Source organism: Paramormyrops kingsleyae, chromosome 2 (genome assembly GCF_048594095.1).
Source record: "Paramormyrops kingsleyae isolate MSU_618 chromosome 2, PKINGS_0.4, whole genome shotgun sequence".
In the NCBI taxonomy this organism is placed as follows: domain Eukaryota; kingdom Metazoa; phylum Chordata; class Actinopteri; order Osteoglossiformes; family Mormyridae; genus Paramormyrops; species Paramormyrops kingsleyae.
The window spans coordinates 17,659,387-17,683,213 of NC_132798.1; the positions used below are offsets into that span (position 1 = coordinate 17,659,387).

The 23,827-nt window shown below is 45.7% G+C and overlaps 3 protein-coding genes across 6 annotated transcripts in view; 1 reads left to right on the forward strand and 2 right to left on the reverse strand.

Annotated features, from left to right (window-relative positions):
• Positions 1-446: 446 nt before the first annotated feature.
• derl3 (derlin 3) lies at positions 447-6,050 on the forward strand. The gene is made up of 7 exons (XM_023840704.2): positions 447-808; positions 1,375-1,440; positions 1,574-1,647; positions 1,871-1,964; positions 2,776-2,971; positions 3,642-3,732; positions 5,103-6,050. The coding sequence occupies exons 1-7, from the start codon at positions 719-721 to the stop codon at positions 5,227-5,229; spliced, it is 738 nt and encodes a 245-aa protein (XP_023696472.1). The 5' UTR covers positions 447-718; the 3' UTR covers positions 5,230-6,050.
• Positions 6,051-6,361: 311 nt separating this feature from the next.
• LOC111858709 (SWI/SNF-related matrix-associated actin-dependent regulator of chromatin subfamily B member 1-A) lies at positions 6,362-12,256 on the reverse strand. 3 transcript variants are annotated; one of them, XM_023840703.2, is made up of 9 exons: positions 12,137-12,256; positions 11,111-11,222; positions 10,613-10,721; positions 10,257-10,394; positions 9,647-9,774; positions 9,338-9,504; positions 8,516-8,706; positions 6,959-7,090; positions 6,362-6,827 (listed from the first exon to the last, which is right to left on the reverse strand). In XM_023840703.2, the coding sequence occupies exons 1-9, from the start codon at positions 12,218-12,220 to the stop codon at positions 6,788-6,790; spliced, it is 1,101 nt and encodes a 366-aa protein (XP_023696471.1). In that variant the 5' UTR covers positions 12,221-12,256; the 3' UTR covers positions 6,362-6,787. The 3 variants fall into 3 exon arrangements, with proteins under 3 accessions (XP_023696471.1, XP_023696469.1, XP_072563125.1); XM_023840701.2 differs by having other exon boundaries at positions 10,613-10,742; XM_072707024.1 differs by lacking the exons at positions 6,362-6,827; positions 6,959-7,090 and adding an exon at positions 7,129-7,829 and having other exon boundaries at positions 10,613-10,742.
• Positions 12,257-16,746: 4,490 nt separating this feature from the next.
• The window catches only part of LOC111858727 (ral guanine nucleotide dissociation stimulator-like), a 36,096-nt gene continuing 29,015 nt past the window's right edge, over positions 16,747-23,827 (reverse strand). For both annotated transcript variants that reach the window (XM_023840738.2, XM_023840737.2), the window contains exons 10-17: positions 22,796-22,882; positions 22,396-22,428; positions 22,174-22,295; positions 21,821-21,916; positions 21,007-21,220; positions 19,488-19,739; positions 19,037-19,151; positions 16,747-18,904 (exon numbers count right to left, since the gene is read on the reverse strand). In XM_023840738.2, coding sequence (XP_023696506.2) covers positions 18,729-18,904; positions 19,037-19,151; positions 19,488-19,739; positions 21,007-21,220; positions 21,821-21,916; positions 22,174-22,295; positions 22,396-22,428; positions 22,796-22,882 — 1,095 coding nt within the window. In that variant the 3' untranslated portion in view covers positions 16,747-18,728. The remainder of the gene's footprint in view (positions 18,905-19,036; positions 19,152-19,487; positions 19,740-21,006; positions 21,221-21,820; positions 21,917-22,173; positions 22,296-22,395; positions 22,429-22,795; positions 22,883-23,827) is intronic.

Consider the following 23,827-nt stretch of genomic DNA (forward strand, 5'->3'; position numbering starts at 1 on the left):
CCTTAGCACTTGGCGTCTCACAAACATACTCACTTTCTCATGCGCCATGTGCAAAATTACTTCAATACCGTTTGCGCTACAGACGACTCACTTCATGATTTCGGGTAGTTACTTGCTATTTAATGTCATTACAGGTTACACGATCAGTTTAAGAAACGTGCCCACTTTAATTATTTCCCCGGTGCCGACAGACCAATCAAAAAACGATGCGTGGAGCAGTAACTCGCCCAGCCTCCGCTCGATCTCAGAATAGCAGCAGGGTGGGTTTGCCGGAGAATGCCGTGTGTTTGGTTTACCTCTCCATCCACGTGGAGCCTCCAGACTGACAAATGCGAACTTCATAATTTCTAGTATCTCGTTTTACCTTCTGATTGGTCAGATTCTATGCCAATCAAATACGTTTGTCGTTGACTGGCTTAAAGTTTTAAAACGAACATCTATTTTGAATGCGATCGCTAGCTGTTATATCAGTAACAGCTGATTGGCCGCCAATACGGCAATCTAACATGCGATTGGTCTTTACATGTGTCATTCATCGTTTTCTCCGGGGTTTTTACTTACTGAACGGCTTCTTACTCGCTGAATTAGACGTGGGCGTTGCGGCTGCTGGAAAGTCAGGGTAATGCTCATCTTGAATTTAAAGTGGACATTGGTAAATACAACCTACCAGAAGTGCATTAGTTATTTTTAAAGGCCCGTTCGGAAAGAAAGGACTACTATGGCACAAAGCTTTACGCAGGAGTATCTACTGATTCCCACCGTCACCAGAGCGTATACGACAGCCTGCGTCTTAACCACTGCAGCCGTGGTAAGTACTTGGAAGGGAGTAGAACTATTCAGTATAATAACTTTGTACCATCTTTAACTATCCACTTGCACAGGTCATCAGCTGTGCAGAACAATTTATTTAATTGTACACTGTACTGATGAGAACAAAAGTATTCTATTAAACGCTTATTAATTTTCATGATATCAAACGGCATAACAGCGTAACAAGTGATTTACACTTAATACTTGCCACAAGACCAAGGGCGCAAATCTCTGTATGGACGGTGGGAAAATGCCCCTAGCACTACTATCGTGGCAGTACTATGTATGGTTAGGGGGGCCGGTGGTTCGGGGCCCATTTGGCCCTAACCAGTGTTGAAATCAGTCCTGTGCCCTTGCACGAAACTATTGCATACCTCAAACATGTATAGTTATACTAGTCTAATACATGTAGTTTTAAACATTGTGTGCGTTTTTCCATTATTCAATCTGTACAGAAATTGTAAAAGACATTTATTTAAAAAAAAAGCATGGTTTAAGTATGGTTTTTAGAATTGTCATTTAAAACCGATGAATTTATGATGCGTGATACTTATACCTTTACAGCAGCTGGAATTCATCACCCCGTTTCAGCTGTATTTCAATCCGGACTTAATTTTTAGAAAATGTCAGGTAAGAAAATTTTCGTTCGTTTCAATCCGTTCTATAAGTGAATACAAAATGGAACCGTCTATAAATTAACACTGCGACATTAATGCCGTGCAAATATTAATTTGCAAATATGCTTGCATATTTCTTCTCAAAGATGTGGCGCCTGATAACCAGCTTCCTCTTTTTTGGACCTCTCGGATTCAGTTTTTTGTTCAACATGGTCTTTCTGTATCCTTTTGGCTGTTGAGCCTGTATGGAGATGTTCCATATCTTTCTAAATTTATTTTTTGCTGACTGATTTTTTTTCTTGGTGTTTTTGTTTGGTTTACAGACACCGAATAAAATGTTATTTTCTTTTTAAAAAGGTTCATCAGAGCCAATTTGCATAACCGCTTGTGCCCTCATCTCCACAGCTGTTTGCCAGTGCTGTTCCGCTTCCTTAGCCAGCGAGATTTCGATACTGTCGCATGTTGGAGGAGGGCTCCTTCCGGGGCCGGACGGCAGACTTTGTCTTCATGTTCTTGTTTGGGGGGGTCCTAATGACAGTATCCTTCTCATTCCTATCTGGCAGCGTGGTCACACCGGTGCTACGTCCAACCGCAGGCTCTCCTGGAAGATGAAGCAGGAAAACATTTCAGATATAGAGTTAATGACCCCACAGACACACACACCTTTTTTCAATATACAAAACATAGGTTCTACCTCCCATAGTGAGCTTGGCTGTCTACAAATCTTACATAACGGTCAGGAGCCAGTTGGCATCAGATACTGATACTGTATCTTTGCTAACCGAAGTTTTCCACTGCAGAAGGTTCGGCTCAGTAATGGCGTTGCCCGGTTTGGAGAGCGACAGTCACGTCATGCCCGTAGGTGAGCCTGTGTGAGTGAATGGTGTGTAAGTGTGCCCTGCCATGGGCTGGCACCCCGTCCTGGGCTGTTCCCTGCCTTATGCCTATAGGTTCCACACCCCCCGCAACCTTGAATAGGACAAGTGGTTACAGAAAATGGATGGATGGATATAGAATATGCCCTTTTTTCCTTCAGATGATCCATGCATATTGACATATATCACCGGTATCTCCGTGCATTTCAACCAATCAGATGGTAGTGATGCAAGCAGCTCAGTTTAGTCACACGTTCATGGATACAACTGTCATAATTTACAGTGGCTCGTGCCATAAGTGTGACTGCCACCATGTTCAGAGGAAATCCAGAAAGAAACCCTTGGTTCTCCCCCACTGCCAGGCTCCACTCACAAGGGCCTAGACCACATGTTGTCCTGGGCCCTCTGGCCCCCTTCACCAAGCCAGAGCATGTCTTTAATACATGTTGCTTCCTTTGACGGCTTCTCTGCAGATCTTTGGCCTGTTCTCCAACCTGTTCTTCCTAGGCCAAGCCTTCACCATCATGTTGGTGTACATCTGGAGCCGCCGCAACCCCTACGTCCGCATGAACTTCTTCGGCCTCCTCAACTTCCAGGCTCCCTTCCTGCCCTGGGTGCTCATGGGATTTTCCCTGTTGCTTGGCAACTCCATTGTCATTGACCTCCTTGGTACGTTTTAGCTTTAGTGGGAAAAATGACTTTAGCCGTCAGGAGAACAGTGTTGTGGCTTCCCAAATGATTATCTGATAATGAACGGCAGAAAACGACTGAGGCAGGAGGTCACATGTCTTGTATAGCATGACCTCTTTGTCAGATGGAGTAGATTGAGTCCAAACGTGGCACTTTTGGTTGAGTGGGCAGCCTAGTCAGTGGTTAAATGCTTTTACATATTTTTTTAATTCCTTGTGGAAAATGAAAGCTCAACATGCAGGCCAGATTTAATAATGAATTAAAAGATGTTGCAGGCTGGCAGTTTGAGACCTCGGGCATAGACAATACTGCATTTTAAGCCTCAGATGTTATCTCCAGCTCACATTCTGCTTGCACACACCTGTTACCCTCAACACGACAACAATGACTATTTCTAATCATCTCTACTGAACATAGTCAGCTGCAACTGAAATCTTCCCTGACCAGTTATAAGAGGGTATGGTGTGCCAAACACATTTGACCAACGAATTTGAGATTGTTGTTAAATTTGATTTGTTGAAATTTGTCGGTTGCTCAAGCTGAGATCCTAGCCTCGTTACGGAAGCCTCCTGGTAGCAAAGTTTGGAGAACCTTCACCCTGTCAAAATCCAAAGCATACTCTTTAATGGTGCATTTCTCATCCCAACAGGCATCTGTGTGGGGCATGTGTACTACTTCTTAGAAGATATATTCCCAAACCAGCCTGGTGGCAGAAAGCTTCTCATTACTCCTGGTCTCCTGTGAGTAACTGGTAATCTGCTATCTTCCCATCCAAAATCTCCATTGAAGGGTCTGATTACATTTTAAAGCTACTGGTCAAACAGCGACCTCCGTATTTAGAGTTGATTCGATTCTGTCTAAACAGCTAACCATAGTTAATTAGCTAACCATTAGTAAATTCATTCTTCTTCCATAACAGGTTATCCAGTACAGAGTCATGCTGACCTTTGATACGAATAAAAAGGAAAATAATAAGCAGCTTAGAATAGAAGCATTCAACTAAATATAACATAAAATGAAGACTAGGGCTGCACAATATCACATAGCCATAAGTGCGCATGCGCAATAATCACCAGGGCTTTAGACAATGGCTGTAAAAATAAACTGGGATGCCAGCTATTCTGTACTAAATGGGTATTTACTTACTCTCGCAGTTTGATAAGCAGATTAGTAGTACGCCTGAAATCATTAATAAGAGCCCATAAGTTAGTAATCACATCATATTTGTCTGCACTGATTTGTGTTTGTTGACACTCCAACACCAACACTCTATTGCAGGAGTGTCAAACTCAATCGCACAGAGGGCCAAAACTCAAAGCACACTTTAGGTCGCGGGCCGAACAGGATAAACATTTATTGAACAGATTAAAATTAACGTTTTTTTGCACATAAATATGAATCGAAACAGACAGGATACAATATTATTCCAAAATAAACTTAAACTTAAAATAACTTTAAATATTTTGCTCTCCATAAAAATATCTCCTGTAAAAATGATACAAATTCAAAATATGAATATGCTGCAAATATAAATAAAAATTGTGCTTTTAAGTGGAAGTTAAAATAATAATTAATCAAAACATTAAATTTTCGTTGCTCTTACTCCATTCTGTCAGAGCTGTAATGTTGGCATCTTGGCAACAAGTTCGTTTATGTTTGGAGTAAGGTTCCATGTTGTGGAGATTCTCTCTCAGCCACATTAGCTCCACAAACAAGGCACACAGGTTTACCGGCAATGTCAGTAAACATATACTCAGTCTCCCACTGGTTTTGAAAGGCTCTGTTTTCAGAATTAACTTTTCTCTTGGCCATTGTTAGGGGCTAGCTTTGACTTGAAATTAGGGTTGTATACATCAACAGACGCTTGATTGATCTGACGTAATTGACGCGGGAATGATCACAGGTAGACTGTCGTTATCGGTGGTAAGGCAGCGGTTTTTTATTTTGGGTAAATTTTATCTCCTTTTTTGGTTTATAGATGGCACAATATTAAGCTTAAATATTCCAAATAATTGTGATCTGATGTCGTGCAGCCTTAATAAATACCACATGGTCTTTTATGCGGCATGTGTAAGGAATGTCGGATGTCACATGTATTCCTGTTTTACAGAAAGACAATTTTTGATGCTCCTGAGGGGGACCCTGATTATCTCCCTCTCCCAGAGGAGACAGAAAGGGGTCTTGGACCAGAAGAACTCCCTCAGGACCCCCAAGATCCAGCCCCCCCACGGCAGTAGAAATGAGATGGAGAATGGGGCGGGGGGGGGGTATAGGAACTGTGAAAGGTTCTATTTATGTGAAGGTGACTTTGGGGACATTGGGCTTGAAGGCACCTAGTTTGGGGGCCAAGGGAGCAGCTGGGAATCAGGTCCTTCACATCACAGTGCTGATTCCAACCAAGGGCTCCCTCATGTCACACCTGACAAACTACCTGGGGATTGCAGAATCCACCACTAACACTTGGGGTTGTGGTTGGTTAGCTTGTCTGGCTTTTGTCAGGTCTAGTTTACACCAGGTCACTGCTAAAGCAAGAGTAAGGGAGGAGCCTGAGAGGTCCGACTAGTACCTCCCATCTCTTTGCCAAGTGAGGAAAATGAAAAAGCCCCTTTTAGCTTGTGTGCTCATGAGCAACATAGACCCAGCTGTCCTTCAGTGAATTAACCCCGAATCTGATGTACTTAACGTGAAACCGTTGTCATCATCTCTACCCATGCTGCTGATATAAGCCAACAGGGCAGCAGCAGACTCCCACCCATCCCTGGGTCGCTGACAGGGTCCTGCTTGTGCAGAAGCCGAGTGAGGCTCATGTACAGATGTGCCAGCTGCACCAGCTGCCTTTGTGGCCAGCTCTGGGTCGGCAAACTGAAATAATCGTCTACAGCGCCTATTCGTCTATTATTTAACGGGAGCTGATTACAAAACGTGGAGCAGAGCCAAATGCTTAGGAATGAGACAGAATGACTGCATTAAGCAGCAAACTGAGGCACTTCCACATATAAACATAAAATGCGTATGCAGCCATGCACATATGCTGTAAATAAAGGAAGTTTAACAACAAGCATGTCAGTTTTTTAAGCTGGACCACATGACATCTAGCTTAAGGGAACACCTGCTCTGAACACTAACCTTTGTTTATACACCACCAGATTCAGATTTTTTCCATTCTGCAGATGATTTTGTCCAAGGCGACATAAGCAGGTTCCGGCAGTCCATGGAGCAACTGGGGTTGAAAGCCTTGTTCAAGGGCCCAACAGTGAAATCACTTTGCCGAACTTGGGATTTTTACCAGCAACCTTCCAATCGTAGGCCAACTTAGCCCACTGATCACCACATCAAACGACGGTAACATTACAATCTAAATGCATCAAATCTGGTTGATGTAGGACTTTATTTTGTTCTTTACAAAAAAAAGCAATCATAGCACCTATAACAAACACCATTAAAAAGAGAAACGCTATAGACGTAATATTTTCCACATGAAGTTTCTGGCTCTACATCGGAAACGGCAGGTTCTGCGGCTGAGCGGAATGCCATTCGGGATCAGTGTGGTCTGGGTATGAGTCTGGACCCCAGCATGGCTGGAGGGCGAGTGTCCAAACGGAGAGGGCGTTTAGGAAGACGGCAGGCCTGTGCAGGGTGATGCTGTGTAGGAAAGGGAAGGGGTCCCCCTGACCGCCTGGAGGAATGTCGCCCACCGAGGCGCTGGTCTACTCATGAGGGATTCCCCACAGTCTCTCTCTCACTCCGATGTCATGGTGAGGGGTCCGAGTGACAGGAGACCCGGTGGCTGCTGACTCACCATGCCGGGGCCGTGTTGGCGAGTCGCCGCATGCGCCTGAGATGGAAGCGTGCAGATAAATGATCCAACACCAGACACCAGTTAGGATCCATAACTAAACTATAAAGTCCATCCTGCGATGCATCCAGGAGATTTTTTACTTTTTGTGCCTCAAAAGGCGTACACACCTGGTGTTCCTGTCCTGGTCCCTTATCTTTTTCTCCATCTCCGCATCAGTCAGGGTCTCTAGCAGGGGGCACCACTGATCAGCATCGCCCGTGTTCCGGATGGCAATCTCCACAGTAGGCAGGGGATTCTCACTAGAAAAGGAAAAGAAAATTGCCACCAACATGGTCAGGACAGTTAAGCAGAGACCAAATTGCCATATGACAACATCAGCCAATCATTGAAGCAGGAGTACGGAGGGAAAAAAAATTCTGCAAACAGGAAATCAACTTTAGTATTTCTGCCAAATAGGAACTAAATTAGGTACTCCTATGCATATTCATTATTTTGTTTATTAAATGATCTTTTCATAACAGCTCAAAAGATAAAAGCATGCACGGGTTTACGTTTAAGTGCTTGTGTAGAGAATTCAGTCTTTACAGGCCTTCCGTAAGCAGGAATTATCCTGTGTAGTGCAGTGCAGAGAGGCCACTGACAAGCAGGCTTAAATTAAATTAAAGGCAGAACACAAGAGGAAGCCTTTTGTGAGAGAGCCATCACAGCCGTCCAACTTGGGCAGAGTTCATTGATACGGTCTGGGCTACGGCTCTGAGAGCCGGGCAGGGCGGCCCGTCTGCGGTGCGCCACTCTCCGCCGGGTTTCTCAACCGGGCACAACCTGAGCTCAGCCAAATTCAACATTTTACACAGACATCTGTCGTTTAGACCGAGATCGGCCCTGCGGCGTTTCCAAAAAACAAAAAATAAACAGACAAACGGATAAGTGTGAGGTACTCAGCTTCCCAAGGTCTGAAGATGAGAGAGAACTCGAAACGGGGGTTAAGCTGGGGGAGAGGATCAAGAAATGCACAAGTGTATTGACCTGAAATCAGACCTATTGGAACAGGGAGAGGCACAGTTAGGGTCAAAAATGGCACGAACAGCACTTACAGAACAAACTCCATCAATAAAATCTGCCTTTGTGTGGAACACATGGCTTAAAAACACACACTGGAATAAACAAACAGCAGCAGTATGCGTCACATGGGTGACAATCAAGCTGAAGCAGCGTAACACATGCACCCTATTTAACAGAAATAAAGCTGCAGGACAGATTAAAACACTGGGACTCTTCAGTGACTCTGTAAGGAGATAACTGGGTAGTTAAGGCAGTAAACTGAAGAGGTAAGTGAATTGCCATTAAACACAGCTTCCAGAGGACAGAACGTTAAATATGATGAATGATGTAATGACTGCGTCAAGGAGGTACTGTATAAGGTATCGTTTAAGACACCCAAAACCCCTTATGGATTGTTCCCAACTCAGCTGTCTGGCATTGGATTTAAGCTCCTCCCAGCTACTGTGGATCTTCTGTGTACATTGTTGACTACATCTCTGGATGTGGGTGCATTACAGCCACAGACTGCCCCCTATCTGATATTGTGTATCGGTGCATGTTTCTTTCCACTGTGATTTATCTGCTGCACAGCACATAGGTAGGTTTGGCTTGTGGCGGTTGCCAGTGCGTATGTGTGTCTGTGCCCCCTTCTAAGACACGCTGGTCCTGCACTGGCAGCATACCTGAAGGCGTACGTCCTCTGGTGCCAGCTGAGCTGGCCGCGGATGCTGTAGGCGATGGTGGTGACAAATTCGCCCCCCAAGCCCAGCTCCGAGCACAGCTTCAGGGCGAACGTCTCTGGCGAGTTCTCCTTCTCCGACATGTCCCATTCGAACTGGTCCACCAGGGAGATGTTCCCCACATGGATGTTCAGCTGGGAGCGGGAAGTAGAGAGAGCAGTCAGAATTGAACATGAGCACCGTCTGGGAAGGCAGGTCTGCCAAGAGATAAGGAAGCAAATAAGGGCTGAGGATACTTAAGAAAAAGCAGGAAAGTAAGCACCTCAGATCTGAAGGAGTTGGAAACCTCATACCTAGAAAAATAATAATTTATTTAATTGAGCAGACGCCTCTGTCCATAGCAACGTGCACGTGAGGCAAAAAGCAGAACCATAAGACTAGGCATAAGTGCAGATAGGCTGATCTTCTGGTGCAGTGTTTCCCAGCTGGAAGCTGAGAGGACGCAAAAACGTGGACTGTCCGGGGTTCCCCGAGGACTGGGTTGGGAAACACTTATGGTTAATGTCCAGATAAAAATGTAAGCAGTATCAGGGCAAGAGCTACGCAACATTTTCCAAACAAAGCAGGACCCTAATAAGGCAACAAATCACATAAGCCCAGCATTGTCAACAAAGCGTAGAGTTCAAAGGTAAGCTAGAAGTGAGGACTCTTCTACACTCTCAGCAGAAGGACTGACTGAATTCTGGTGGGTGTCAAACATGGACGCAGTTTCAAAGATGCTCTGCAAAGCCTCCGGAACGTTCCCCACCCCCTCTGCATGCACACCTTGATGATAACCCGCTGGTCCGTCTGTTCGTCCAAGATGCTGTCCGTGGGGTATGACTCGATCTGCTGCCGGATGGCCGAGGCAATAGCGGGGACGAAAGTCAGGGGATTCAGGTCTAGGTCATCGCAGAGAATCTCAGCGAACATCTCTGGAGTTATGAGCTTCTCTGGGGGGGATGGTAGAGACCAAAACAACCTGTTATGCAATGACTAGGGATAGGAGGCTGTGAAGGGAGGGGGTGCGGGCGGGGCACTACTCCCAGACAAGGAATCCGATTATCCCATGGGCAAAGTAGGCCAGAATCATACCATTCATGTTCCAGGTAAACGCATCCCTAAGTTTCTGTCCATCGATCTCCATGTCGAGCCGGATCGGGACTAGAACCTCGGGCTGCATGGCATTCTCATGAATCACGGCTGGGTCATGGTCATCAAAGCTGCGAACAGTAAATGAGGGATGATGTCACTTCCTCCCTAAGACTGACTTGCCACATAAGCTTCCAAAACAATTCTATGAAGACCATCAAGATAACTGCAGTGACAAACACATACAATGGTTGAATAATACGTGAGTTGTTTTTAGAATATAGACTGCAGTACTAAATTTTACCCTGATGTGCCTCCCCAATCAAGCATACCTTCTCACCTGAAACAGCCACAAAATAGCAGGCTCATGCTAAACTGCAGCATCATTTGCCCAATGCTAACGGACGCATGGGGGCCCCAGAGCGATCAGAGCCTCTGCAAAGTTACTAGCTGCATTTGACTGTGTAAACAGCTGGAAACTGAAACTTATCGGGAGGCTCATTATTTGGGAATGCAAAACTGACACGCTTCCATGAACCTACGACCTTAACAGTAAGGCTTCCATTTTAGCAGTGCAGGAAGAGCCTGAGGGGGATCAGGCCACAGAGCTCACCACAGTGGGAAGGTCCTCTTCTTGTCGCGGCCCATGCGGTTACGATTGATGGTGGTGGAGCAGGGCACAGCATCAAGGTGGTGCGAGCTGTTCGGCAGGGTGGGGACCCACTGGCTGTTCCGCTTCGCTTTCTGCTCCCTGAGACCACAGCAGGGTTTTAAGCGTGACCCTCAAAAGGCTTTCAGATGACTTTTGAATGGACCAAATTTTACGATGGTTTAACATGAGTGCAAAACATAACAAAACTATGGTTTACAAAGAACGGAGCGTAGGAAAATGTGAAATTTTATTTTAAGGGCTCATAGGCACCTGGAGAATAATCCACAATCCCTTTCCAGAATCTTATCACTTATTACCTGAGGTACGCAGGGGGCTCTGTGCTGATGGAAACGGCTTTGTACTTCTCATCGTTCCCTTCCAAGATCTCCTCAACTTCAGATGCCTTCAGCAGAGTCACACTGGTGGCTAAAGTTGTGTAACCATGATCTAACACAAAGAGAACACTGAAGACACTGCTTCCAAAATAAAAGTCCAACTTTTAAATGGCCCTCTGAAGGAAGCAAGGCAGTAGCTTTCTGCAACGTACCCTATTCGGTAGTGATGGAAAAAATGGCACTTCATGAACCATTTGCTATATTTTTGGACCCCACTAGATGGTACTCTCTGTTCAAAAAAAGGACGCAAAGTGTGCCCCAAAGCAGATTAAGAGCACCATCTAGTGGGGTAAAAATACATGGAAAAATGGATTATGAGGCACCTTTTTTCCATCACCACTTTTCCGCCAAGGGTATGTACAGAGGAGAATAGGAGGACCAGCAGAAATCACACGACCCCGACGAAGCCTGAACACTCACCGTGTGACGAAGCTACTATTTTCTTCCGCTCTTCCACCGACGCTAATCTTCTCCAGAGCGATGGGTACCTCTTATACAGAGAGCCCCTGAACATGCGCAAATAATTTCCTACCTGAAAGCAAAAGACGGTGACTAAAACTGAAATTTAATGTGGCAAATACATTTCACAATATAATGCACTGCATACTGTAGTGTTAATAGTCTGATACAGGTTACAATGGCAATATCATACCTTTCTTACAAATGTTTTGGCAGGTGGGGGTTGAAATTTTTTTTAATGAAAATTACGCTAACCTGTTGGTTTTATAGCATGTTAAAATGTTTATGAGCAACGGGCGATGCTAATGTGTTTAACAGGTAAGCAGTTAAGGGGAAATGCTGAACCCATATTCACGATGAGGAAGATGTTGTAGGGGGCTTGTTTCTCACAAAAAAGCAGACACCCTGGACCACTTCAGTCGGACCACTCATACAGCTGCGTGGACGTACATGATAAACAGCAAGCTGTATGAGGTGGCCGGAATAATAAGTAACAAAATCCCAGCGCCGCAGCTTGATAATTATGATTTAAAGGTCGGCGATTCCGGATACAACGTCGCTTCTTAGGAATAACACCATTTTACTACCGCCTTTAATAAGCTTTCGTAACGAATATCATTCATTCAGGATTCAACATTTCGGGCTCGTTTGCGAGGAAGAGAAAACGGCGATCTTTAAAATGCATTTGCGTGGACTGTATTTTATTGTTAAATTTTAAACCCAAAACAAGTAAGAGTTCAATGTGGGGCGTCGACAAAGCATATAATTTACAAAATATAAAAGAATGTGATGGGTTCCCCCGGCTGGCGAGCACGTACGGCGAGATGAGAGCATCCATTCACTCAACATGAACATGAAACAATGAATCAATTAAGTTGAATGGCTAGCCGGTATTATAAGCAAAGATATTTCACAAACCGTAAAAAAAATATATATATAATCGCAAACGGTGTTCTGGCAATAATATTCTCATTCCAACATACAGACCTCCGAGCCAATCATATAAAAATCCCCATCATCTTCTAGCTGAAATTTCACCGGTTTTTGTCCAAATGTTTTACTTAACGCCATTTTGGCTGGAAACACAAAGCGGGGCGGCGCGCATGCGCAAACATAAAGCCGGAAGTGTAAATTCGGTGGCGTTTAAGGGCGTCAAACAGCGCATGCTGTGGGAACGCGCTGCGCTGAGTTTGTGCTTGATGTTTTGGGGACTGTTGGGGATTGGAAGTTAACGGTATAAAATTTCCTGTACTGTTTGGTTATAGTTGAATAGGAAACAAATTAAAACATCAGTTTCTTTTTAATCCTTACGAGTATTTATATGCCATCCATCCATCCATCCATTACCTTCCGGTTGTCCGGGGTTCGTGTCACGGGGATAGCAGCTTCAGGAGAGATACCCAGACCTCCCTCTCCCCAGGTACCTCTACCAGCTCTTCGGGGGGGATGCCGGGGCATTCCCAGGCCAACCGAGAGATATAATCCCTCCAGCGTGTCCTGGGTCTGCCCCGGGACCTCCTCCCTGTAGGACATGCACAGAAAACCTCTCCGGGTAGCCACCCAGGAGGCACCAGATGTCCAGATGCCTGCAGAACTGCAGACACCGCTCCGATTCGTCTGTCCAGCTCTCCATCTTGCCTACCCTCACTCGTGAACGAGACCCCAAGATACTTGAACTCCTCCACTTGAGGCAGTACCTCCTCCCTGACCTGAAGATGGCAATCCACCCATTTCCGTTCGGAGAACCATGGTCTCGGACTTGGAGGTGCTAATCCTCATCCCCGTCGCTTCGCACTTGGCTGCAAACCGCCCCAGAGCACACTGGAGGTCCCTAGCAGATGAAGCCAACAGGACGACATCGTCTGCAAAAAGCAGCGAGGCAATCCTGAGGCCACCAAACTGGACACCCTGAACACCCTGGCTGCACTTAGAAATCCTGTCCATAAATATTATAAACAGGACCGATGACAAAGGGCAGCCCTGGCGGAGCCCAACCCGCACTGGGAACATGCTATGCTATGCGCTATGCGCTTGGGCCTACCAGGACTGACCGGCTTCCTCCCCTGCCACCTGAGCCAACCCACCACCAGGTGGTGATCAGCTGACAGCTCTGCCCCTCTCTTCACCCGAGTGTCCAAGACAGAAGGCTGCAGATCAGATGATACGATTGGATTGCCAATTCTCCTTGGATTGCCACCTTATCGTGGTGTAGGGGTTTGCGTGCCTCAGTGACACCGGGGGCAATGTCGTCGGGTGCAATAGCACCTGGTAGGGTCTCCCAAGGCAAAAAGGTCCCAGGGGAGGGGCCAGACAAAGAGCAATCCAGAAAAACCCCTATGACAAAGAATTCTATCAAGGTCTTGTTTCCCTCGCCCGGACTAGGGTCACCAGGGCCCCACCCTGTAGCCAGGCCTGGGGGAGGGGCCCGTTGGTGAGCACTTGGTGGCTGGGCCACAAGGGGAATGTCAGGGGTTCGGTGCATTGTGGATCGGGTGGCAGCCAAGGGAGGCCCTGGCGGTCCGATCCCCGTCTGACTATTTATATGCCATGATACTTTATTCTTTGTGACCAGGGGGGTTTCTAGCAATTGAAAAGATCAGGGGCTAAGTGAAGTTTACGTGGGCCTTGACTTTTTTTTGAAGGATGATTGGCATCGGGGCTAAAATACTTGGGGCTATAGCCGTGAGTAATCGGACCTAACACAGGGTTGGCAACTCTCACGCTACAGATTCTCACTCTGACTCTCACACTCACGCAAGAAATCTTGTGGCAAATTTATGTTATTCCATTTTACACCTACAATTAGCTGCATTAAAAACATTGTTGTAGTTTGCAAAACGTATAGACTATTTACATGGTAATAAACCTGTCACATACATGTAAATACGTGTGCAGACATGTCTTGAATTGAAAATCTCATGCCATCCAGCTGACCATAGTTCGCGACACAGCTAACAACGCCCAAGTTCGTGACAGAGGTAAAGAGTTCTGGTGGTCCCATTTTACCCTTTTTCTTCCTCATTTAAGGTGGGTGGTAAATGTGATGTAATTCTGATAGATGGGCTTACCAGAGAAGAGGGTTAATCCAAGATCTCAGTGACTCATGACCTACTTCAATTCTGTAGGTGACGTCAACAGACATCCCATCTCAGGGATATTGATTTCATGGAGGCAGATGAGGGGCATCTGGGAAGTCGGGGTGCCACCTGAGGTGGGGCAGGATGATAAGAGAGTAAAATTTGCTGCCTGAGACTAAAGAGTGGTGGTAACATTTGGGGCGAGTTTGCAGCAGTAAAACATCTTGTTGGCTAATTTTACCACCACTTAATAGCAGAATGACAGACTTCCGGGACATTGAGCATCATTTGCGGGTATCAGGGAGCTGCCGTAAATTTGCAAGAGACTCCTGGAACTTCTGGGAGTGGTGAGACATCTGCGTCAATGCTGCAGCAGATTCATGTTTGACTAATGATGCCTATCTTTGACAGTCTCAACATTTTGATTAGCCACAGCAGCCTCATCTGATTGACATCTGATTATTAGCATCAACAAACCTGCAGATTGAACTCATCCAGCTCATCAAGCAACAAAAATGGCCGTGTGTGGGTTAGGTGTCTGTGCTTGAAGGTCATTGCTTCAAATCCTGTAAATTGCAGGGTATTTGTATCACTACTGGATGCTTTAGCAAGGTCCTTAAACCTCAAAATTGCTACAGGGGCTCTGTAAAAATGTGTGTCAGAGGAGAGCTAGATGTGACGTCCTTATATGGATAGCAAAGTATCATTACTATTTCACTCAACATTCTTGCTGCTATACGAGGGAATGACATCATCACCATCATCATATCATCAAAATGTACATTACTTTGGATGAAAGTGTCTGGTAAATAAATAAAAATGTAAATTTACTAAGCCTCCAGAAAGGCCTGAATGTCTCTGTAAGTTACATGACACCAGATGGGTTTATTGCACTGATTATTCTGTGATGGCTCCCCTGGGGTCAGACCAGGCAGTGCTTGATGGTTCATGTCAAATCCCACTAGGCATGGGTCCCAGAGCTGCCATCTTCTGAGAAATCAATGTTGTTTTTATGTCTGCTTGTAGAAGGTCACTGAGAAAAATGCATATACACTCACTGGCCACTTTATTAGGTACACCTGTCTAGTACCAGGTTTGACTCCCTTTTGCCTTCAGAACTGCCTTAATTCTTTATGGCATAGATTCAACAAGGTGCTTGAAACATTCCTCAGAGACTTTGGTCCATGATGACATCACACAGCCACTGCAGATGCAGATCTGTCAGTTGCACCTTCATGATGCGACTCTCCCATCGACCACGTCCCACAGGTGCTCTATTGGACTCAGTGACTGAATCTGGTGACTGTGGAGGCCATTTGAGTGCAGTGGTCTCATGGTTCAAGAAACCAGTCCGAGATGATATGAGCTTTGTGACATGGTGTCTTATCCTGCTTGAAGTAGTCATTAGAAGCTGGGTGCACTGTGGTCATACAGGGATGGACATGGTCAGCAGCAATACTCAGGTAGGCTGTGGTCATACAGGGATGGACATGGTCAGCAGCAATACTCAGGTAGGCTGTGGTCATACAGGGATGGACATGGTCAGCAGCAATACTCAGGTAGGCTGTGGTCATACAGGGATGGACATGGTCAGCAGCAATACTCAGGTAGGCTGTGGCATTTAAACAATACTCGCCTGGTACTAAGGGGCCCAAAGAGTGACAAGAAAATATCACCCACACCATTACACCAGCAGCAGCCTGAATTATGGATGGATAAATCCATGCTTTCTTGTTGTTTATGCCTAATACTGACCCTACCATCTGACTGTTGCAGTAGAAATTGAGTCTCATCTGATGTTTTTCCAGTGTTCCTTTGTCCAGTTTTGGTGAGTTCATGCCTATTGTAGCGTCAGTTTCCTGTCCTTAGCTGACAGGAGTCATACAGGTGTGCGGTCTTCTGCTACTGTAGCCCGTCTGCTTCAAGGTTCAACATGTTGTACATTCAGAGATTCTCTTCTGTATACCTTGGTTTTTACCGAGTCATTATTTGAGTTGTTGTTTAATTTTTATCAGATTGAACCAGTCTTGCCATTCATTTCTGACCTCTGCCATCAACAAGGCATTTTTGCTCCGCTGCTCACTGGATGTTTTTTCCTTTTCAGCCCATTCTCTGTAAACCTTAGTGATGGTTGTGCATGAAAATCCCAGTAGATCAGCAGTTTCTGAAATACTCAAACCAGCCCATCTGGCACTAATAACCACAGCACATTCAAAGTAACTTAAATCACCTTTCTTCCCCATTCTGGTGTTTGATCTGAACATTAACTGAAGCTCCTGACCTCTATCCGCATGATTTTATACATTGTGCCACTGACATATGACTGGCTGATTAGATATTTGCTTCAACAAGAAGTTGAACAGGTGTAATTTATTAGGTAAGAACTTGATTCATCACATGCAGGACAAGAATACAGCTAGTGGTGATTCCCCTGGACCCTGACAGAAGGATTATACCAATATGGGGGGGGGGGGAGCTCATACAGTAGGTGCCATAAATCAAGACAACCGTTCACACTCCTTAATAATATGGTGTTTATTACACAGGTTTATCTTCAACATTACAAATTGCACTTAGCGGGAAATGATTAGCAATCACTCCTGTATTAAAAAAAGTCTGGCCATGAGTATTCCAAAGGCAAGAGCAATCAGGAGATGGGTGAACCCACAATGTTAGAAACTTAGTGTTTGTATATATATATATTTATATATATATAATCTATATATGTATGTACATGTATATACATTTATGTACAATTACAATGGAAATGAAACATATACAACACTACACAACAATGCTATATACAGTCAATAAATACAAGCCAGGGCATGAAAAGAAAGGGGAAGACATTCTGTGAACTTTTTCATTATAAAAATACAAAAAATACAAAATTCATCCTTAATTCTAGCCCCTTACCCAATTCAGGTTCATGGGGAGGACAAACCACACCACAGAGGACAAAGAAGGGGCCACCCTGGACGGGACGCCTGTCCATCCCACGGAGGACAAAGCAGGGGCCACCCTGGACGGGACGCCTGCCCATCCCACGGAGGACAAAGCAGGGGCCACCCTGGACGGGACGCCTGTCCATCCCACGGAGGACAAAGCAGGGGCCACCCTGGACGGGACGCCTGTCCATCCCACGGAGGACAAAGCAGGGGCCACCCTGGACGGGACGCCTGTCCATCCCACGGAGGACAAAGCAGGGGCCACCCTGGACGGGACGCCTGTAACCTGCACACTCACACACTAAGGGCATTCGGAAGCTCGTTCCCCTGCATTGTACCCTGAGCTTTGGCTCAAGGCTCCCTGTGATTTTTTACTGAAAAAATAGAAAATTTTAGCTTCTAATTCTTAGTGACAGGAACATGGAACTGGGTTCTTCCATACTCAATATGCAAAAAATATTCTGCAGATCCACAAAATCTGGCTCTGCTGCATGGTGACATTTGTAAACCAGGTGGTGAAATTAGAGGGCAGTCACATTTCTGAAGAAAAAAAAAGTCAATTTCTACGCCCCTCTCCAGCTTTCCGGGGCTGTGACCAAACCTGAGGCCAGCGTCCACCAAAACCTCCTTACTTCATTTCCAAATGTGGGCCAAATACTGTTATTTGACTTATTCGCCCAGCACTTGTGACTGTGAATGTGGATAAAACACGGAATTTGGTTTGATTTCAGCCTTTTTTCCCCGAGCTGCAGCCAATGCAAACTGCACTGCTAAATAAAAGATGTTTGATGCACTTTTCATGGTCATGTGGGAGATGGGGAAGGTCTCTTTGTTTTTGGAATCCCCCCCCCTCTTGTTTGAATCCATGCACTCAGAAGCTGAACGTGCTGTTTGTTCGCAGGTGAGCAGCGTGAGCAGAAACATCACAAAATAACACTGTTACCATAACAACGTGTCAGCAATTAGACATCACAGGGGCTCATTTCAAGCACAGCTGATCGGTTCGGTCTTGGTTTGGTGTTTTCTTGCCCCTTTTCATGTTTCCAACATGTTGAGTTTCCTGTGTTCCACAAAGGCTGCAGGAAGAGACATCCGTCCACAGTATCTGGGAACACTCAGGTGAAAGTGTTCAGGTCTGTAAGTTCATTTAAAGGCGCCACCAGGGGGCGCCACACCCAGCAGGTCACACGCTTTCTCCGTCATGGGACCGAGCAAAACCCAAGCGCTAGACAGAGGCCAGATCCACAATTTTGATTCAGTTAGAAGTTTTTAGTGTTAAGACCTCATCACGGCTTCTTTTCATGCGAAAATCAGTTTCTCACCAGGGTAGGTCGCCATGCCGTGGCACCTCTAATCGAATTCCACCACTCCTTTTACCTTGGATCCCATGCCGGGAACAGAACCAGAAACGGAGCTACCTAACTGTTCCGTTCCTCTGCCTGTCAAAGTCAGACATGAGTCCGCCTCTTAGCAGCGGCCGGTTCCGTGTCTCATCCCGGGGTGGAGTCGTCGGCGGCGGGATGCAGGAGGTGGGTCTGGGGGCAGTGGGGGCCTTTAGAATAAGCCCTTAGCTATTTTGAGGCCCCGGTGCTTCATGCGCGGTAATGTGGAGCTAGACACGCTCTTGGGCCTCGCTGGCTTGGGGGGACCACGTTTCCTCAGGACAAAATCGTAGTTGGCTGAGGAGTTCATGGCATAGAAGACGTTGGCGTTGTCCGGGATCTTCAGCTCTGTGAGAGAGAGAGGGAGAGTGCAGGCATTAACAACACAGTTTAATGCTGTGAATAAGCGGAACAACAGCCTGGGATAAAAAACAAAATCAAGGATGAAAAAAGCCGGTTTTATGAGGGTGTGACGCACACCTTTTTCGTCTGAGATCTTCTGCAGCAGCTCATAGTCCTCTGGCGCCTCACAATCCAGGTTGTGCTTGACCATGGCCTTCCGGATCACTGCCGGGGTCTTGTCCTGGCTGGTCACCTATGACACGGCCAGAAACATTCAGAACCATCTCAGGTGGCTGGTTTGTCATGGTGTGCTTCTTTATGTTAGTGTCTGATTGTTTTTTTTTATATCTTGGCATCAATGACAGGAATTGCTACATGTCAGAGCCAAACACCTGTGCAATGTTCTTAATCAGCAGCGCATGGTTCTCTAAAAATAACAGAATTCCTTAATAAGAGCCCAGCGCAATGCCAGATTCCCCAAGTCACATGGTTCTGCCCAATAACTTGACCTGATTTGAATTTAATCACCCAGATCTTCTCACAGGAAGTTGTTAAAATGATGAGGTGGAGGTCAGAGGTCAGCACTTACCAGGATGCTCTTGTACATGTTGCCGTTGTCCAGGTCCAGGCTGATGCGCACGATGCAGCAGTCATCTGTCTGCTGGTTGTAGAGGGGCAGCGAGAGCGAGGAGTAGCTGGACACGCCCGACACGGAGCGCTTGTGGGAGCGGGAGGCCGCCACCGGCGTGGACGACACCGAGGACGAGGACGTGCTGCTGGAGGCCGAGCTGGAGCCCATGCCCGACGTGTCTAATGAGGATAGTGAGGTGCACTCCCACAACTGGCCAGCAGGTGACGCCACCGAGCAAGGAGAGAGAAACACCAACCCAGACGTCAACAACGTGGTTCAATGTCTGACTGTCTGCTGGGAGTGGATAAGCTTCCCTTTCCTAGATGTTTCGAATACTAAATAAAAAGCTAGCAATTAGTGTAAGAAGATCATAGCTAGCTAGCTGGTTAGCACAACATGCTGCTTCAGCATCTCGTATATAAGGAACGGGTTTATTTGCAGTTTTTCTGAATTGCTAAAGCACATTTCTTGAGACCTTCCATCCTATTCTCAAAAACACTAAACACAAAACTCAATTTTCAAACCACGTTCACAAAATCTTTTTTTACCCCTTTTGCAAAATCAAACAATTTACTTAAAACTACCACAGTTTTATCTTTGATCTTTGCTCACAACCAAACACTGCAAACAGATCATGTATTAAGCCAGTGAATACATAAACGCTGCAGCAAAAACTAAAAACACTGCCAGTCAAAACTGTCTCTGGCATGTAGGGAAACATGTTTATCATGGATATGGTCTTTTGCATGTTGTTACAAAACTGTAAAGTAAAAAACTGAAAAAAAAAAGTTTGGCAAAAGTGTTTGTATACAATTCCATGTAAAGCAATATTTAATGTAAAGGACAAAGTAATCCAAATTAAAGGAACACTAAGTAAAATGTTGTACAACTGCCAAGCCAAAGTCAAGCAAGAATATTCATTCTGCCACATTGTTATGTCTCAGGACAGGGAATTCTGTCGGCATCACTGGAAATTCTCTCCGTTTCTAGACAACGGGGGAAGAATCCTCAATAGTGCCCCATCCACACCCTGACATCCAAATCCGACTCACCTATGGCGGCACTTGCACTCTCATCCAGCACATATTCTATGTTCTAGTCACTCTTTGGCTTCTACTCATTTTTAAATATGTGAACAGTTTTCAGTCATTGTGTCTAAATGCTGACTACTGTGTGCTGGCTGTGCTTAACTTCTGCGGCCTGCTGAAGTTAAACAGTGCGGCATTGAGGTTCAACGTGGTGCAAAATGTGTTTTGATGAATGAAACTGTATTTAGAGTTTTACAAAACAGGGTGAGTCAGATCTACAAATCATGTCTAACTAACTGAACACTGTTTAAAGTTTTGCTGAATGAGCGATTGATTAGTTTTGGAAATTGACAGTTTTGTCCCAAGAATGGGGTTTAGTGTTTTAGCAATTCAGAAAAACTGCATTGTATTGCGGTTTGATCGGTGGTAAACGGCACGGCTGCCCTTACCTTCTTCTCGTGGCCATCAGGGGAGTTGGAGATGAAGCTGACGCTGACATCCTCCGTGTCAGAGCTGCTGGAGCCGCCTGAGGTGACGCTGAGGGAGTCGGCCCCATCCCCCGGCCCACTCCCCGGACCGCCCACGTAGGGCGAGTAACGCAACTGTTCAAACGACTTGGAGTGGGGGCTTCCGCAGCTGCTGTCTCCGAAGACTGACTGACGACTGCCAGACAGAACGGAGAAGCACATTACAATACGCACTATATGGACAAAAGTATCGGTACACCTGTAGTAATTACAGGTCATTGCACACCATTGGACAGCATTGGACAGCATTGGACACCTTTCCAACAAGTCGGTTCTCCTCATTTGTGTCCTGCTAAAGCTGCCCTGATCAACCACAAGTGAAGTGATTATGAAGTAGAAACATCTGGGCAAGTCCAGCTGTGAAGTGGGGGCCACACAGGGTCACAGAAAGGGACCTGATCACCCAGCATCAATACCCAACCTGAACGGCAGCAAATCCCACCAGCAATGTTCCAGCATCTAATGGAAAGCCTTCCCAGAGGAGTACAGGCTGTTATAGCAACTATGGGTCAGTCAGCTTCATATGAATGTCCTTTGATTTGAGTGGATGTTGGATTTCTTAGCTTTTAAGCCGCAGAACTTTTTAGAAAAAGCCTCTGCCAGATCAACGGTATACTGTTTACGTAAACGCTTAACTACTGTCTCAGGGCATCACCCCCAAAGATGCCCTGGGGGTTTTCAGCTGAGGGAAGCCCAGGGCCTGTACGAATGACACACACAGGGTCGCGGGACTCACTCGCTCCAGCGCTTCATGATGCTGATGTTCTTCTTGGCTTTCAGCGTGTTGCTGGCTGACTCTGACAGCGGCTCAATTTCACACGATTGGCTGTAGCTGGAGACAGAGGCCCAGGGTCAGGGATCAAAGGTCAGGGGTTAAGTTCATTCACGTGGTACCTTTTTGCTTGCCTTGATGTCATAGCAACCAATGTAGAATTCAGCTTTGTTTACGAGGGGATTCTCTTGGTCTGCTTCCCACGAGACTTCTTTTATTACGAGTGGTCAGAATGTCATTGCTTTGAAAGCGAGCTCTCAGAAAGGCTGGAAGTCAGATACATTGAGTGTTTAGCAGACATCTAGAGTCCAGCTCACCTTTCTGCCTCAGTGAGTTTCCCCAAGCTGAAGAACCACTCCCGGAAGCGCCCATCCCGAGTGAAGCTGTAGTTGTTACAGGCCAGTTGAAGCAGCTTGATCTGTGCAATCACCTCAAACTCCTACACACACAAGGGTCAGAGGTCAGGGGTCAGAGGGCGGACCATTCTCCAATTATCTAGTTCCCAGCATTTCAGGGCTGAAATCGACAGGAAGACTCACCTTTCTTCTCTTGTCGAAGTTGATCAGCTCACCCTGCAAAGAGAGAAAGAGTGTGGAGGAGAGAGAGAGATGGAGAGAGAGAGTAAGTCCATAAACAGTCCCTGTCACACTGCAGTGATCTAAAATTAACCAGTCTAAACAAGACAAGAAAGTAAATTTGCCCATATTATCCAGCTACTTGAGAGAGGGTAGGAGTCAATTATAAATTAACAGTTATTGTGTATAATTATCCTGTATAATTATTGCTACAATTATAAATTTACAATTATTATGTATAATTACTGTGTATGATTATTGTGGCAATTACATATTTATACAGGAGAAGAAGCGGTAAGATCATCAGCTCAGAGGTCCGCCGAGGGTGGGGGTGACTGCAGAGACTGAGACAGGCCCCACGTACCTCCACGTAATCTTTCATGGCTGTGTCCATCATGACCAGGTCGGTGAGGAAGGTGCCCAGGTAGGGGATGGTGCCCTGCATGACACCCTGGAAATCGTAAGCAAAAAGGATGTCACGCACGCCAAACCCGGTCATCCGAATATTCTTCACATGCTGGATCCAGCTCGCTGGAGTTCCAGCCTAAGAACCGTGCATAAAGTCACCTCCTCACTGGCGACCCAGCCAACCTCAAGGCTAACTAACAGGCGGTTTTATGAAGGCCAGATTTTGCCATCGAACTGAACTGTGTTGTCAAGGAAACGACAAAACAATGAGTAAGATGAACAAGAATTCCCAATACAAAGATAGGAGATGAGCACAGACACGGCTCACCAGAAATAAGGTCAGAAAACCAAGTGTTATACTGCAAGGGAAGACTGTCTTACACTCTGCGTGAATTACATAATCAGCCCATTTTCTGAAATAACAGTAGCAGAGAACTTGCTTTAAACCAGGTGAGGCCGAGCTTATCCACCAAGGGAAGGCATGTATGCAGGTTTTTAGGGTAATCTTTGTGTCAGCTGTTCAAGCCCAAGGGCGAGGACTCTTCATCCAATCAGTCCTCTAATTAGCAATGTGATGAAGCAGTTGCAGCGAAATCCAATTTTAATTTCTATATTGCAACCACTAGTGGGTGCTAGGGGCAAACTATTTAAGCAAACTGTTACTCCAGATTGTTAATCCAAATCCTTCTTTCTTAAAGCCCTTTATTATGTGAACGATTATGGGGGGGAAAAAAACCTGAAATAAAGCTACTATTCAGAATCACATCATAGGAAACACTTCAGAAAGTGTTTCCTGTGAAGTCACAGGCCTGTGCCAATTTGATGGGAATCTCTGGTCTGTGGGTCATCAGGAAGGTTTGATTCAAGTTTCAAGGAGTGAATGGTGTAGTGGGAATATGAGAATTTACCCTGAGGATGGAAGTGCAGCCACATACAGTGGCGGAGAACTACTCAGACTCAGCGGCACAACGATAATCTGGGGGGTGCA